Source organism: Suricata suricatta, chromosome 2 (assembly GCF_006229205.1).
Source record: "Suricata suricatta isolate VVHF042 chromosome 2, meerkat_22Aug2017_6uvM2_HiC, whole genome shotgun sequence".
Classification (NCBI taxonomy): Eukaryota; Metazoa; Chordata; class Mammalia; order Carnivora; family Herpestidae; genus Suricata; species Suricata suricatta.
This window is the reverse complement of record NC_043701.1, coordinates 13,368,938-13,386,364: the sequence shown is the minus strand read 5'-3', so window position 1 is coordinate 13,386,364 and position 17,427 is coordinate 13,368,938. Positions and strand designations below refer to the sequence as shown.

General features: G+C 46.9%; 1 protein-coding gene across 6 annotated transcripts in view; it reads right to left on the bottom strand.

Annotated features, from left to right (window-relative positions):
• DENND2A (DENN domain containing 2A) overlaps nt 1-17,427 on the bottom strand; it is a 105,852-nt gene that overhangs the window by 22,386 nt on the left and 66,039 nt on the right. For all 6 annotated transcript variants that reach the window (XM_029922620.1, XM_029922614.1, XM_029922613.1 and 3 more), the window contains 5 exons: nt 11,316-11,425; nt 10,337-10,406; nt 8,787-8,864; nt 2,812-2,952; nt 523-671 (listed from right to left, as the gene is read on the bottom strand). In XM_029922620.1, coding sequence (XP_029778480.1) covers nt 523-671; nt 2,812-2,952; nt 8,787-8,864; nt 10,337-10,406; nt 11,316-11,425 — 548 coding nt within the window. The remainder of the gene's footprint in view (nt 1-522; nt 672-2,811; nt 2,953-8,786; nt 8,865-10,336; nt 10,407-11,315; nt 11,426-17,427) is intronic.

Sequence of the window (17,427 nt, the reverse complement as noted above, 5' to 3'; positions counted from 1 at the left end):
AGTGCCCCGTCCCCCGCACATGCCCCAGAGCCCCGTCTCCCTGGCACATAGCCCAGAGCCCTGTCTCCCCGGCACATGGCCCAGCGCCCCATCCCTCTGCACACGGCCCAGCGCCGGGTCCCCCCGCACATGGCCCAGCGCCCCATCCCCAGGCACACGGCCCAGCACCCCATCCCCTCATGCACGGCCCAGCACCCCATCCCCAGGCACACGGCCCAGCGCCCCATCACTCTGCACACGGTCCAGCATCCCATCCCCCCCGTACATGGCCCAGCGTCCAGCACACAGCAGAAGGGGTAGAAGGTAGGCCGCAAACGAGGTAAGGGCGTATGCAAGCATGGGCTTACCCAGTTTCTCACAACTGCTGTGCCTGACAAATCCCCACCCCGCGCTGCCCACTGACCCGCACCCCTCCCTCAGAGGTGCTTCCTCGGCAGCCCCGGGCAATCACCTGCCCTGCACATGCCAGACAGTCAGGGACTGTCGTTCAGACACTTTAGTAGGAGAGGCCACGGTTGGTACCTGAGCTTGTCTGCGATGAAGATGACCCTCCTTTCCAGAAGCAGGGAAGCAAAAACACAGAGCAGGTGGCGGACGCTGAGAGAGGAGAAGAGAGACTCAAAGTCTACGTGTTCGAGCCGGGAGTCGAGCGGGCGGCACAGCTCAATCACCTGCCGGGAAGAGGAGCAGCCGTGAGGAAGGGCCCAGGGCTCAGAGGCGCTCAGGGGGCACCCACTGGCAGGGGAAAAGGGAAAGAAGACAAGGAAGACAAAGCGACTGGGGAAAAGAAGGATCCTAGCAGAGTGGGGAGCAGGTGTACTTGGTGGGGACTCTGTCACAGTGGAGTGTGGAGGTGGGGAGACAGGGTGGCAGAGTCAATGACCTTGACCCAAAATGGCTGGTGGCTCTAGCTGGTGATGACCTATCTGGACCACCTGGCTCCCTGGGAGTTCCATGGCTATTCTACCGGGTCTCATAGAGTCCCACAGGAGTGTCCGCCTCACAGGGGAGTATTACCCGCTGGAACGGAGTCATGGGCTCACACGGAAGGACCAACAAACCCAAGCAGCACTCTCAAGACTCACCTCCTCTAGAAGGCGTTTCTCAATGAATCCAACCCCGTACCAATCCCTCCCTTATGATGGGTCTTACAGCTGGTATGCTTAGCAGGCATAGCTTCTCGTCCTGTACTTGTCGAAATGCTCCCAAATTCATCTCAAGTCACTACCCCTGTGTGATTTTTTTTCTTCTTTTTTAATATTTCTTTTATAACGTTTATTTATTTATTTTTGGGAATAAGAGAGAGCGTACACAGAAGCGGGGTTGGACAGAGAGAGACGGTGACACAGAATCCGAAGCAGGCTCTGCACTGTCCGCGCAGAGACTGATGCGGGGCTCAAACTCACAAACCATGAGATCATGACCTGAGCTGAAGTCACACGCTTAACGGACTGAGCCTGTTAACAGAAACTGGTCTGGATCACCCGGTGGAAGAACCAAGCGTCACTCGGAGATCTTGGAAGGCAGGGGTTTACACCAGTGGGCTCGGAAATCATTCTCCAGAGGTCTGAGCTCAGAGCAGTAGCAGAGGGAACAATTCATAGCCTGTTACTTCCGTATTCCTCATTAACACGAGCGACAAGCAGGATGGGAAGAAGAACCCGGATGGGGGAGACTTTGATCAGGGACAGGGGTCTTCTTATTAGTCCTGTTGGTCATCTTACAACAGATTTTCCCTATCAAGCCACCCAGGCGTTTCTGTTTTTCTCTTTTAAGAGCTGACTCCTTCACAGTGAGCGGAGACCAGTGTTTTACTCTGAGAACAGCACCTGCCTGGTGTTGCCCACACAGAGGGGCCCATTAATGTTAACACCCCCCTGGCCAAGGCTCCTGCATCTGGTAGAGGATGTTAAGATTCCCCAGCAGCAGGGGAAAAGCTCCTCTCTTTTTTTTTTTAAATTTTTTATGTTTTTTATTTATTTTTGAGAGACAGAGAGAGACAGTGCAAGCAGAGGAGGGTCAGAGAGAGGGAGATACAGAATCTGAAGCAGGCTCCAGGCTCTGAGCTAACTGTCAGCACAGAGCCCAATGTGGGACTCGAACCCACGAACCGTGAGATCATGACCTGAGCCGAAGCTGGACGCTTAACCGACTGAGCCACCCAGGCGCCCCTGCTCCTCTCTGTTCTGGGAAAGTAAGCTGTTGCAGAATATCCCAGACCTATCCTTTTCCCTCCCCCATCTCGGAGGTGGCTTGCTTTTTCAAGGGCTTTTGGAAATAGATACTCAGGCTGAATGGGATGTGCCTTCCGATGTCCACAGAGCCATATAAGAATACTGGGAAGGATGCAAACAAAGCCCTGCATTAACACCCAAAAGGAAGGGGACATGCCTCCCAGTCCTCGACAGGTGAATAAAAAGTAGTGCCTGAACTTGTCTCCCCTGAAAAGAATCTGTTTTATAGTACAAAGTTAGAGGTGACGGAGACCAACAACATAAATGGGTTTAAATACAATCTCTGAGTGCAATGCGCTATTAAGAGAAGCTAAGGATGTTCAGTGCAATCCCTGACCGGTGCGGCCAATGTCACGCAAACGAACACTGTATACTGCCATGACACAGTTCAGGGGTTGCTGTCTGGGAGTGAATCCTGGAGTGGACACACAGGACTCAGGGTGGATTTTACGTGCACCCGAGTGTGACATTAGCCGACGAGACAGCCTGCGGAGAGCCAGCCCTCGCTTGATCTCTTGGGACTTGGCGGTCTGGGCCATTCTCTCCTCTAGGAGACGACAGGAATCTGACGGCTTACCTCAGTTCCTGATCCTGGCAGGAAGTTCTTGACAACGATGGTCTTGCCCAGTGCTGGGAACGGGGCCTCCATGACGCTCCGCATGAGGGGCTGTACCAGGGCGGGAGAGATGCCTCGCCGTTTTTCCACCTCATCCAAGATCTGCAAGGGCCACCAAAGCCGCTTAGCCATCCTGAAGTCAGGGCACCAAGGTATTGCTCTGTTCCCACGACTGAAGAACTACGGGGAGGCCCTGCTGTCCTCATCAGGCCAGACTGAAAGGGTCTTTCACCCCATATGCTTTGTCCCACATTTCCTCTCTAGGTGCCGCTCCTCTGCCTTGGGCCTTTGCATTCTTTCCACCAAAGGGGTGAAGTTCCTTGGCCCCTTGACTTTGTGTTTGGACATTAACTTACTGGGCGAATATATGCATTCTTAATGGGAGCAATATTGCCCCTAAGGAGAGAAAAATTGGTCCTTAGGGATGATGATGAAAAAACCTTAGATGTTATAATGGTTTGTAGCCTTTTAAGGAGTGACAGTACATAAAAAGATATCCAGTGTATCTGTGGAATTAAAGTTTCTCAGGGAGCAGGGTAGCCATTAGGGAAATGCAAACCCAAACCACACTAAGGATCCACGTCACCCCCATCAGGATGGCTACAACCAAAAGACGGATGATGTAAGTGTGGCAAAGGAGTGGAGAGATTGGAACCCTCCTGCATGGCTGGGGGGAGCGAACCACAGTGAAGCTATTTGCCAAACAGTGTGGCAGTGCCTTAACGGTTAAACACGGTGCTACCATATGACGTAGTAATTACACTTCTAGGCATTTACCCAACAGAAATGAAAACATATGTTCACACAAAAACCGGTACATCAATGTTCACAGCGAAATTATTCATAATAGCTCAAAAGGGGAAATAACCTAAATGCCTGATGAGTGGATAAACAAAATGTGATATTCCATGATACGCCATCATCAGCCATGACAGGGAATGAGACACTGATTCACACCCCGGCAGGGATGACCTCGGAAATACGAGGCCAAGTCAGAGACCCTAGTCACAAAAGGCTACTTATTGTGTGATTCCGTTTGGATACAAAGTCTAGAAGAGACAAATCCATAGAGACTGGAGGTTACTAGGGTTGGGAAGTGACTGCCAATGGGTACAGGGGTTACTTGGTGGGGTGACAAAAATCTCCTATAATTGTGGTGACAATTACACAACTGTGTGGATGTGCTAAAGGGGTAAATTCTGTGATTTACAAATGTTATCTCAATAAAACTGTTATTCTAAAAAGTCTAAATGTAAGACCCTCCATAATCTAGTTGTGGATCAAAGAGTTTTAATAAAAATGCCATTTATAGGGGCGCCTGGGTGGCTCAGCCAGTTGAGCACATATTTTTTTAAAGTTTATTTACTTATTTTTGAGAGCGACAGATAGACAGACAGACAGACAGACAGACAGACACACACACACACACACACACACACACACAGAACACAGGGGAGGGGCAGAGAGAGAGGGAGACACAGAGCCCAATGCAGGTCTTGAAGACAAGAGCTATGAAATCATGACCTGAGCTGAAGTGGGATGCTTGACCAACTGAGATACCCAGGTTCCCTATCTCTCTCTCTTTCTTTTTTTTAATGTTTATTTATTTTGAGAGGGGGGAGGGGCAGAGAGAGAGGGAGACAGAGACTTCAAAGTGGGCTCTGTGCTGACAGCAGAGAGAGCAGAGAACTTGATGCAGGTCTCAGACTTACTAACCATGAGATCATGACCTGAGCTGAAGTCAGATGCTTAACTGACTGAGCCACCCAGCTGCCCCAAGCACTGAACTCTTGATTTTGGCTCAGATCCTGACCTCACAGTTCACGATATCAAGCCGCACGTCAGGCTCTGTGCTGACAGCATGGAGCCTGCTTGGGATTCTCTCTCACCCTCTCTGCTCCTCCCTTACTCTTGCTCTCCTTTTCTCTCTCTCAAAATAAATAAATTAATTAAAAAAACATTTATAATAATATCACATGTAGGTACTGAACTCTTGAAATATGGCTAGTCTGAACTGAGATGTTATAAATGTAAAATACTGCATAGATTTAAAAATACAGAATTAAGGATGTAAAATACCAATGGCTATATTGATTAAGTATTGAAATAAAAGTATTTAAATTTTTTAATGTTTATTTATTATTGAGACAGAGAGAAACAGAGCATGAGTAGGGGAGGGGCAGAGAGAGAGGGAGACACAGAGTCTGAAGACAGGCTCCAGGCTATGAGCTGTCAGCACAGAGCCCGACGCGGGGCTCAAATCCACGAACTGCAAGATCATGACCTGGGCCGAAGTTGGACGCTTAACTGACTCAGCCACCCAGGTGCCCCAAAATAATAGTATTTTAGATACATGGGTTAAATGAAATATATTATTAAAATTAAAAAGATTGTATGTATGTCAGTTCCTCAAAAAATTAAACTCAGAATTACCATATGATCCAGGAATTCCACACGTAAGGGCATATACCCCCAAAATTTGAAAGCAGGGACTCAGATATCTGAATGGCCATGTTCAGAGCAGCATAATTCACAATTACTAAAAGGTGTGAACAACACAAATGTCCATCTTCGGACAAACAGATGAAGACGTGATACAGAGAAGCAATAGACTTTTATTCAGCCTTAAAGAGGAAGGAAATTCTGACATATGCTCCAATACGGATGAAGCCTGAGGACATTACCAGCGTGATAGAAGCCAGTCACGATGGGGTAAATATACGATTTCATTTACATGAGATCCTGTGTAGTCAGATGCACAGAGATGGAAAGTAGAATGGAGCGAGCAGGGGCCTGGGAGGAGAAGGGAGGGGGAGGCTAACGCCAAAAGCGTGCAGTTTTAGTTCAGGGATGTGCAAAAATTCTGGAGATGGATGAAGGTGATAGTTGCACACGATGTGAATGAACATGATGCTAATCAACTGTACATGTAAAATGCTAGAAAAGGGGCGCCTGCGTGGCTCAGTCAGTAGAGCAAGAGACTCTTGATCTTGGGGTTGTAAGTTCAACCCCTAGATTCGGTGTAGAGATTACTTAAAAATAAAATCTTAAGGGGCACCTGGATGGCTCAGTCGGTTAAGCATCTGACTTCGGCTCAGGTCATGATCTCCCGGTTTGCCAGTTCGAGCCCCATGTCGGGCTCTGTGCTGAACGTTTCAGAGCCTGGAGCCTGCTTTGGATTCTGTGTCTCCCTCTTTCTCTGCTCCTCCCCTGCTCATGCTCTATCTCTCTTTCTCTCTTTCAAAAATAAATAAACATTTAAAATATCTTTAAAAATGGTTAAAACAGTAAATTCTATGTTATGTATATTTTAGCACAATAATAATATGACAAAAAATTAAAAAAGAATTTTATGAAGGGAGGCAATGCAGGGGAAAATAGGTTTTAATTTTTTAATGTTTATTTCTTTTTGAGAGAGACAGAGTGCAAGAGAAGGAGGGGCAGAGAGAGAGGGAGACACAGAATCTGAAGCAGGCTCCAGGCTCTGAGCTGTCAGCACAGGGCCCAATGTGGGGCTCGAACTCATAAACCACGAGATTATGACGTGAACCAGTTGTATTCAATTGAATGAGCTGCCCAGATGCCCCAAAGAGGGGGAAAATCTTAAAATGCTGGCTAGGGGGTAATAAAAAAAGGCTGAAGAACTCTGAGGCAGAAGTTCTAAGCCTAGAAGGTCTAAGCCTCAGCCTCAGGAGGCTTGCTTTATGTGTCCCCACTGCCCCCTGGGGTCTCTGCCACAGCCATGGGAACCACACTCACGGTCCCAAGGATGACAGACGTGTGGGGCAGCCTCAACCCCAGGCTTGCAGCCTACAGCAGAGACCGGGCGGCCCAGGTCAGCCAACCCCCCCAACCCCCAACACGTGCGCGGGCGCGGGGGCGCGGGGGAGAGGAGCGGGGCTGAGCCCCAGCCGACCTGCACGTCTGTAAGAATAAACAACCGCTGCTTTAAGCTACTGTGGTTTGTTACAAAGTGTGACTGTAGCAGTATTTAATGATACACCTTTCCTCAGAGATTCTGAGATGTATTCTTTTTTTTTTAACATTTACTTAATTTTGAGACAGAGAGAGAGTGGGAGTGTGTGGAGCAGGGCAGAGAGAGAGGGAGACAGAGGATCTGAAGCTGGCTCTAAGCTGACAGCAGAGAGCCCGATGCGGGGCTTGAACCCACGAGCCGCAAGACCATCACCAGAGCTGAAGACGTACACTGACTGAGCCACCCAGGAGCCCTTGGGATCTGTTCTTCTTAAACATCATTCCTCTTTCTTTGTTTTCTGTTTTTGTTTTTTAAGTTGGCTCCAGGCCCAATACTGGGCTTGAATTCACAACCCTGAGATCAAGAGTTGCATGCTCTACCGACTGAGCCAGTCAGGTGCCCCTGATTCCTCCTTCTGTACAAAAGGGCAATATGTCATTTTAGTCATCCTTGTCCCTCACCTGGAAACAGGTCAAGGTTATAGAGATCAGTTCACCAAATCTCTGTTTCTGGCTCTATCCAGCATGTATGCTGCGTGGTCTTTGGTGAGTTATCATACACACTCCTACAACATGCCCGGTAACAGAACTGCCATGAAAACACAGAACTGCACATCATTCGATATGTTAACACGTTTACTTGCTTGCCGTCCCCTGTCCACGACAGAAAACGGGGCTCGTGTGAATTCCAAAGCTGTCACTGGATGCGGGGCTAACTCACAGGAGCGGCGCCACCTCTCCGCTTCATAAGCGTTCTCTGAACAGCCAAGACTCTGACCTACAGCCTTATTTCCACGTTTAAAACTCCCCTGGGTGGAGGGGGGCACCTGGGTGGCTCAATCAGTTAAGCGTCTGACTTCAGCTCAGGTCATGATCTTGTGGTTCATGGATTTGAGCCCCGCATCAGGCTCTGTGCTGACAGCGCAGAGCCTGCTTTGGAGTCTGTGTCTCCCTCTCTCTCTGCCCCCCCCTCACTCATACTCTGTCTCTCTCTTTCTCAAAAATAAATAAAACATTAAAAAAAAATGTAAATAACCCCCTGGGAAAGACCTGCATGAGCATCAATGCAGAACTGTCCTAGAGCCTCCAAATGACCAAGTTCAATGTAAAAGGCTTTGCCACCTCAGCGGAGTGGAGGTGGGAACACATACATCGATATCATTCCTTATTTCTAACAGACTTGCATCGAAGTACGAGTTCTACCACGGCAAGAGGTTACACCAGATCAGCAGGAGTCAGGCTTCTGATTGTAAGTGGGCAGGAAGTAGATTTATTTCGAAATCCTTTTAGGAAATGCGGCTTTCCATCCATGGACAGTAGACATAGGACTTCAATTCTCAAAAGAAAGCTCAGACTAAAATACATGCTCAAGAAGAATTTTAAATCAATATGGATTAGACGGTCATGTCTGGTTAATGTAGGAAATGGATGTCGGGTTATGCCTAATTTTTAAGATTATCATACATGATAGTAATTAGCTTCTTTCTACCTACCAAACTGGATGAGCCAATTCAATACAGCAGTTCCTAGGTCCTGATACATTGGCTCATCTTCCCAAAGAGAGGACCAAACTACATTAAGACTTTGATAAGTTTAGAGTACAACTGCAATAAGAAATCTCTCTCACACATGACACATATATAAACATGGAGACTTATACACCCATCTATTGTGGTGGCCTTTCTGTCATCCAAAAGCTCGTATGACAAAAGACAATGCTGAGAAGTAAAAGTAAACCGTAAGGAATATTCTGGGACTATCCTCTGTCCCTCCCATCCTTCACTGCGATGACTTAGACTCTCCCCCTACCCGCTTTTCCTGGGCCCTGAGCTTCCTCAGCTCTCATTTCCGGGATCAGTGACAAGAGAAGGGGGGAGGAGATCATGTCAGGATACGCTTACAGAAGTACCAGGAGCCCGGTGTTTCCCAGGTCCTCCCTCTGCTGAGGCCCCGGTCCTCACCTTTGAGAAGAGGCTGAAGCATCCTAGGCGGCTCACGATGCAGTAAACCTCAGGGAGACGCTTCCCTTTGCCACCAGGCTTTTTGGGGGTGAAACACAAGGAAATCATGAGTGTCACCACTTCACAGAAGAGAACCCAAACATTTTTAAGCATCTATCATGTACCAGATGTTTCTACACACCGTACCTTTACCCATGCCCCATTTTGTAAGTGGGAAGCACTTCTGGCATGTAGTATATGTATTTTTCTTCTCTAGAAGGGACCAAATCGAGGGTGTAGTGCACACAGGAGGTGCTCAAAATGGCCTTTGGAGCCATAAAGGATGGAGGCTGAACTTGTTTACCCAGATCACTGTGGTTCCTCTTAAGGAGTGACCTTGAAACCATATGTTGCTGACTATAATGATAATTCCAAGTCAGAAATCATTCCTGAAAATCCTTTTTGGAACCTGCCTTTTAAGATGATTTTTCAGGGGCGCCTGGGTGGCTTAGTCGGCTAAGCCTCCAACTTCGGCTCAGGTCAGATCTCACGTTCGTGGGTTCAAGCCCCACGTCAGGCTCTGTGCTGACAGCTCAGAGCCTGGAGCCTGCTTCTGGTTCTGTGTCTCCTTCTCTCTCTGCCCCTCCCCCTCTCATGCTCTGTCTCTCTCTGTATCAAAAATAAATAAAACATTAAAAAAAAAGATGATTTTCAAACCTAAATGAAAATCAATCTCACTACGTCAAAGTAATTTTATCAAGAACACGTATTAGCCCACTGAACTTTTGGTTTCTTTCCCAGTTAACTTTTTAAATTGTTACCCATACTTTTTATTCACTATGAATTCAACAAACATTTACTGAATATACCTTCTATATGCTGTGCATTATTCTTGATTCCAAATTATATCAGCTTATTTCGAAGACTCAAATATACTCAGTGGGAAATGATTTGCTTCTACTGAAGATTTTCAAAAGAATGGGTCTCAAAAAGACAAGTTCAGAAATGGGTCAGCGCAGCCATTTTGTTGGAATCTGATCCTGACTCAAAAAGATTTTTAAATGTTTTTATGTTATTTTTGAGAGAGACAGACCATGGGCAACAAAGGGGTAGAGAGAGAGGGAGACACAGAATTTGAAGCAGGATCCAGGCGCTGAGCTGTCAGCACAGAGCCTGATGCGGGACTCACAGATGGTGACATCATGGCCTGAGCCAAAGTCGGACACTTAACCGACTGAGCCACCTGGGCGCCCCTGAAGAACACACGCTTGAATGACCTGCATCACGAACAACGGAACTATCTTTCTTTGGCCTGAGCAGCCATTATGACTGTGCACTATGAGCTCGAGGGGTCTGTGTAGCATGTTTCATCAGGAAGGACATTTGGCTTAAGGATAGAAAGGCCTTTTATTTGGCAAGGAAAACAATGGAGCAAGTATTTTCTTTCTGAAGGAGACAGAGCTGTTGTTCCCTTCTACCCGTGAGACTTAGATCCATGTTTTTAACTCCCCTCATCAACCTGCCCCACTTCCTGCCCCTTCTCCGGCAGACTGAGAGCCGAGTGTACTGACCAGCAGTCTTCGGCAGTAACCGAACCTCCGGCTCCCATCTTCTCCAGTTAAGACGAACGAGAAGGTTTCGCTGTGGTTGCGGAATCAAAAGTGGGTTACAGAGCAGAACAAGACGGAAGACACGAGGCTGTGAGCGATCACGGGACATACTAGAAGGGGGCTGTCACAAAGGGCCGCTCCCCGTCCTGCCCATCCATCTCTGTGCAGGGACTCTGCGGGCCTACAGTTTTGGGGTCTGTGTCAGGGAGAAGGAGACCCCAAGTGCCAGTACACCTGGAGAGGAATGGGATTTCTCTCCACTCCGGGCACTCAGAGCATTCCATTGCCCGAGCGGTCCCACGGCCCGAAACACAGCGGTCACTGAAGGAGCATCTGAAGTCTGTGCCCCCCTTGGAACTGCCCCTGGGGGGACCTTCCTGAGAACTGTCCCCTCAGAGCCACCGAGGCTCAGACTGCCCTGAGAGACTGCTGGGCAACTTCAAGGAACTCGGCGTCCTTCGAATGCAGCATACACAACCTACTGAGTTTGGCCAATTGCTGAAACGTCCGAGAACAGAAATTCTGGTATGTAACATGTGACAACACGGGTTAAAGCAGAAATGTAAGCCTATCACAGTCCGAGCAACAGCTGGATGGGCTATTAATGTTTCTAGGGACAAGGGAGAAGGGACAAGGAAAGGGTGACGAGTAATGTTTCTCTAGCATCTCCTAGGCCAAGAATTACTTTTGCCCTTCCCAGAGCCTTATGAACCAAGCCTATGCCCACATATAGTGGGCATGGTTAGCAAGGTGATGTGTATCTTCAGGGAAGTTTTAAAACACAGGGAGGGAAAATCTCTGGCCTGGGGCCCATCAGGATCACTTAATGGCAGGACTGAATTATGGCATCTGCCATCTCTGATGCCTCCCTGCCCGCAGGCCCCTCCCGCCATTCTTGCCTTAGCTGTTGGGGGTGGGGAAGGGAGACGCCAGCACATACCTGGTAAACTGCTGGACAGGAGTCCAATCCTTGGCATCAGGGAAACAGAATTGGGGGATGGCCTTCAGCTGGTCCTCAGCCTCTCTCATGAACTTGAAAGACCTTTCCAACTGCAGGGAAAAGGGTGAGAGAAGGTTAGAGAATAAACCCCAGCATGGGAAAGAGAGGCAGAAGCTTGGCAAGACCACATCTTCCACCTTCCCAAAGTGAAGACCACCGCTTTAACCTTGGGAAGGGTTTGCAGCTCAGTCTGCTGGGGCCTTTTGTCCCCAGGGCGCTGTCCACTCTAGTCTCATGGGGGAAGTCAGAGAAAAAAACCTGGCATGTTTTAGAGAAATAGTCTTTTTTTTTTTTTTAACATTTATTTTTGAGAAACAGAGAGAGATAGAGCCTGAGTAGAAGAGGGGCAGAGAGAGACAGGGAGGCACAGAATCTGAAGCAGGCTCCAGGCTTTGAGTTGTCAGCACAGAGCCTGACACAGGGCTCGAACCCACAAACCTTGATGAGATCATGACCTGATCTGGAACCTTAACCGACTGAGCCACCAGGTGCCCCTAAAAAAGTATTCTTGATGTCTAATAGTCTGGAATATAACTATTTTAACCAACTAGGGAAAAGTGTTATGGCAACAACCTTCAAATAGGAGACTCGTGAATCTGCAAGATAGAGTCTCAAATCTGGTCTTCCAACTTCTGGACCCAAGAAAGCTGCCTTTCCTTGATCCAGGCAAGACATTTTATAACACTGCTTAGTGAATACATCCAGCCAAATTACATTATACAGTAAACTTCAATTAATTTCAGGGTCCTTGAATGTCAGAACCAAAAGGAAACAGACATCATCCAGTCTGATATTCCTTATTATTATTATTTTTTTTAGGTTTTAAAATGCTCTGAACTGTTAGCACAGAGCCTGACGTGGGGCTCAAACCCACAATCTGAGATCATGACCTGAGCCGAAGTCGGACGCTTAACCAACTGACCACCCAGGCTCCCTGATATTTTTATTTTAGAGATAAGGAAATAAATCCCGATATGTTAAGTGATTTGTCCATGGTCACACAACTAGTGTGGAAACTAGTTAGGAATCTTAATCTCTAGCCTTTCTCTCTCTCTCTGATTTATCTGACATCATTGACTGGATGAATATCCTCTTACTAAAAAAAAAAAAAAAAAAAACAGAACAAGTTTATTATGCCTGATTAAAGATTTTTTTAACTTCTTTTTTTTTTAAACATTTCTTTATTTTTCTGAAACAAAGTGAGACTGAGTGTGAGCCGGGGAGGGGCAGAGAAAGGAGACACAGAATCTAAAGCAGGCTTCAGGCTCTGAGCAAGCAGTTAGCACAGACACTGACATGGAGCTCGAACCCACAAATGGTAAGATCATGACCTAAGCCAAAGCCGGACACTTAACCAACTGAGCCACCCAGGTGCCCCTGATTAAAGATTTTTATTTTTATTTTTTTATTTAAAAAATTTTTAATAGTTTATTGATTAAAGATTTTTAAAAGAAATATTTACTTATTTACTTTTGAGAGAGAAAGAGAGCATAAGGAGGGGCGGGGCAGAGAGGGAGACAGAATCCGAAGCAGGTTCTAGGCTCCGAGCTGTCAGCACAGAGCCCAATGTGGGACTTGAACTCAGGAACTGTGAGATCATGACCTGAAGTCGGATGCTTTACCAACCAAGCTACCCAGGCGCCCTTAACAATGATTTTTAAAGCCATATGTTTACTTACTTGTGTATGAACAGGAGTCTGTGCTTTGCACCCCGCCCCACAGACCTGCTGAACAAGGAGCATGCGGCTGACACCACTGTACTACAGATTTGGAAACGTTGGGGAGCTGAATTTTATGTTACGTACTTTTGTGCCACATTTTAAGTGAGGTACAATAGGTAAAGGTTTGGGAAACAAAAAGGAATAGTTGGTAATTACCAAGTTTGTTTACAAATTTGTACTTCTAAAGTGTTGGGAAGAATTGCTGGCTTCTCTTGTTGTTATTTTATTTTTAATTTTTTTATTTTTGTGAGAGAGAGTGAGAGAGCGGGTGCGTGAGAGGAGGCAGAAGACCAAGCAGGCTTTGCACTGACAGCAAAGAGCCCGATGCAGGACTTGAACTCACAAACCATGAGAACGTGACCTGAGCTGAAGTCTTAAAGACTGAGCCACCCATGTGCCCCTGTTGTTATTTTTATTGACAGGTTTACACTTGTTAAATTTTCTTTCTTTCTTTCTTTTCCTTTATTTTATTTTTTTAAAGATTTTATTTTTTATTTATTTTTAAATTTTTTAATAGTTTATTTTTAAGACAGAGAGAGACAAAGCACAAGTGGGGGAGGGGCAGAGAGAGACACACAGAATCTGAAACAGGCTCCAGGCTCTGAGCTATCAGCAAAGAGCCCAATATAGGGCTCGAACCCCTGAACTGAGAGATCATGACCTGAGCCGAAGTTGGACGCCTAACCGACAGAGACACCCAGGCGCCTCTTAAGATTTTATTTTATAAAGTAATCTCTAATCCCAATGTGGGGCTCGAACTCACAACCCTGCAATCGATAGTCATGTGCTCTACAGACTGAGCTACCCAGGTGCCCCTAAATTCTCCTTATAAACAGCTAAAGGAAAACAAATTATGCTAATGTTACCTTTAGTAATTTGAAGTATCAGGTATCTGAGGTCAGTGGAGGCTGAATTTCTGAAGTTAGAAAACTATAATGTCTAATCTAAATTCTTTCCATAGTGTTTTCCGTCAATTTCTTTTCTGCTCCTCATAGCCTGTCACTGACCTCCACTTGAAACCAGCTTCACAGACAACTTCCAAACTCTGCAGACCAGCACTGCTGAGAACTTCCCAGATGATCTACAAGACTTCCTAAGGACACCACATCAGAGGGAGGAGGTCTCTAAAGAGTGTCCAAAGGAACAGAACACCAGGCTGATTTTCTTCAATTTTAAAACCTGGATGGCTCAGTCGGTTAAGTGTCCAACTCTTGGATTTAGCTCTCGTGACCTCGCAGTTTGGGGGTTGGAGCCCTGCACAGGCCTCTGTGCTGACAGCTCAGGGCCTAGAGCCTGCTTCAGATTCTAGATCTCCCGCTCTCTCTGCCCCTCCCCTGCTCGTGTTCTCTCTGTCTCTCAAAAATAACTAAAAGTTAAAAAAATTTTTTTAACAAAAAAACTTAAAAAAAAACTACTTGTAGTATGATTCTCTTTAGGCTAGAGCAAATATAAAGTTGCTACTGATATTAACGGTTGAGACAACTATCAGTGAGTGAAACACAGCCACCATTAATTGTCCTTTGGTTTTCATTCTTCAGAATCAATAGTCACGACTGAGAGAATCATGGTCTCTCTTCTATCCAGGATGAAACATAACAAACGAGATTCCAACTAGTCCATGAGCAGTTTTTGAGTTGATAATTCGCTAGCTCAGACTGTTGCCAAAGCACTAATTTCGGCTACCCTTGGATAATCTTGCAGAGAAGCAAATACCTGCTGGGTGTAGTTGTTGGGAGGGGTCATTAATCACCGCAGTGACGGACCGTAACGCTAGAAATACAAAAGGGAAGAACGATGACATTTTCCCACAGTGGAAACTCTTAGAGAACTGAAGAGCAGGCTTTGTCGGGAGGCGGGTTCCAGGACTTTTTGACATGGCCCATCTGTGTGGATGCACCCGCACTCGGATCACATGCACAATACACACGTCTGTGTGTGCACACGTGTACCTACACACACTATCACCCACATAGGCATTATCAACCAGACGTGCACACAGGTGCTCTTACAGGCACACAAACTCATTTACAGGAAGTGGGACATGAAGAGGTTTCGCACAGACACAAGCGATCATAAATGGCTGGAAATTTCCCAGTCTCCCTGAACTGTCATAAAGATAATTACATGATATCAAGCATTGTAATGGAACATGGCAGGTATGATCTCTAGTGTGCAAATATGGAGGGGAAATCTTGGTCAAGGTGACTCTTGAAGTGGGGGATAAAGACCATAAGAAAAAGTGAGGAGGGAGGAGAAACAAGGAGGAAGCAAGGCAAGAAGATATAAAATAGGCTGATCTGCAAAAATGCATGCAGTGCGTGAGCACATGACATTCAAACAGACATGTAAAGAAACACTGGCAACAAGATACATTTCCAACAGAAAGACTGGTTAAATAGATAGGGCATACCCACATAACAGAGCTTTATATAATTAAAAGAATAATGTCTTAGAATATATACAAAATATGTTTAAAAATAATGATATTTAGAAAACACGATGCAAAGATTATACAATGTACAGTATCAGTTTTGTTATCAAATTACACCATGAGAGGGGCGCCTGGATGGCTCAGGCGGTTATGTGTCCAACTTTGGCTCAGGTCTTGATCTTGCGGTTCGTGACTTCGAGCCCCATGTGGGGCTGTGCGCTGACAGCCCAGGGCCTGGAGCCTGCTTCAGATTCTGTGTCTCCCGCCCCCACCTCTCCCCCTTTACCTGCTCATGCTCTGTCTCAATGTCTCCCAAAAATAAACATCAAAAAATTTTAAAAATGAAAAATAATTTAAAAAAAGAGAAAATTACACTATGATAAAAGTCTGGGAAGATACATAACAAAATGTTAACAGCGATGACCTCTGTGGAGTGGGGGATTACAGAGGACTTTTTCTTGATACATTTCCAGACTGGTCCCCTTTCCAACAATGACTGTACATGTTTCCGCTCAAAAGTTTTACGTGGACGTCTAAGAGCTTGGGGATTCCAGGTTGGAAATGACAACCGTTCAGTAGTTACCGTGAGTCAACCATTAACTCATGAAATAAGGCCTTTATATCGGAAGCACTGATTAAATACTGCCCAGTGTACAGCCCCGCTAGGCCCGGGGGAAGGAAACAGGAGAAAAGCACAGTCCTCTGTGCCTGGGTGCTCGCTCCGTGCGGGCCTCACCTGAATGTGGGCATCTCATGGCTTTGGGGGGTTCAGTGGACCAACCCTGCAGGTCAGCTGGGGGAAGGTGAACCGAGCCAGTCTGGAGGGCCGGGGCCCATGATTTCCTTCCCAGAGACCCAGTTTCTGACCTAACTTCCAAGGACAAGACCTGACTGCTGCAGTGGGCCAGTGGATGGGACAGAAGGACGCCAGCCCAGCAGAGATGCTGGGATTATGCTAGGGTGGTGGCAGCAGAAGGAGGCCCTGAGGGGACAGGACATGTCCTCCCTCCCCTCTTCCTGCCCCTGAGCACCTTTGTTGTCTGAACGGCACATTCAGGGTCCCATTCTGCCTCAGGAGTCTTTGTGTGCTTATCTCGTGCCCTCCTGCCAGAGTGCAAGCTTCTTAAGGACAGAGAACATATTTTTCTTAGGGGCGCCTGGATGGTTCAGTCAGGTAAGCATCCGACTTCAGCTCAGGTCAGATCTCACGGTTCGTGGGTTCGAGCCCCGCGTCAGGCTCTGTGCTGACCACTAGCTCAGAGCCTGGAGCCTGCTTCAGATTCTGTGTCTCTTTCTCTTTCTGCTACTCCCCTGTTCATGCTCTGTTTCTCTCTGTCTCTCAAAAATAAATACATGTAAAAAAAAAAAAAAAAAAGAAAACACATTTTTCTCATCTTTGTAACGATGGGGCCAAGCAGAGAACAGCCTGAATGTAATAGGGTCTCGGTAAATTCTGGACTGAATTGAATGTGGTGCAACCTCTTTAAAAGTGATGCCAAAGCCTAAGAATGATATATATATGTTATTGGCCATGCTATATTAGGCTTTGCTGGGTGCCAGTGCATTTTGGGTACCTGACGTAACGTATGGGAAAGCCAAGTCCGCGCAGCCACGGAGCATGTTAGGCTAGACCAGGATCCCGGTGCACACACCCCGAGGTGCCCGGGACAGACACAGGTTCTCAGTAAACACGCACTCCCTGAGGAGAGTCGTGAAGCTGATGGGAAAGAGGCTTCGCGGACAGCCTGGGAAGGAAGAGACGGAGCTGGATAGGGAGACACGGAGGATGAAGAGGCCGGCACGGTCAGCACCGGGATCACAGCACGTGAGCCAGTCCTTCTGTCCTACTTTGGAGTCTCTGAATCTGTCACCTCCTGAGTTCTCCAGCAGCAGTTTTTTC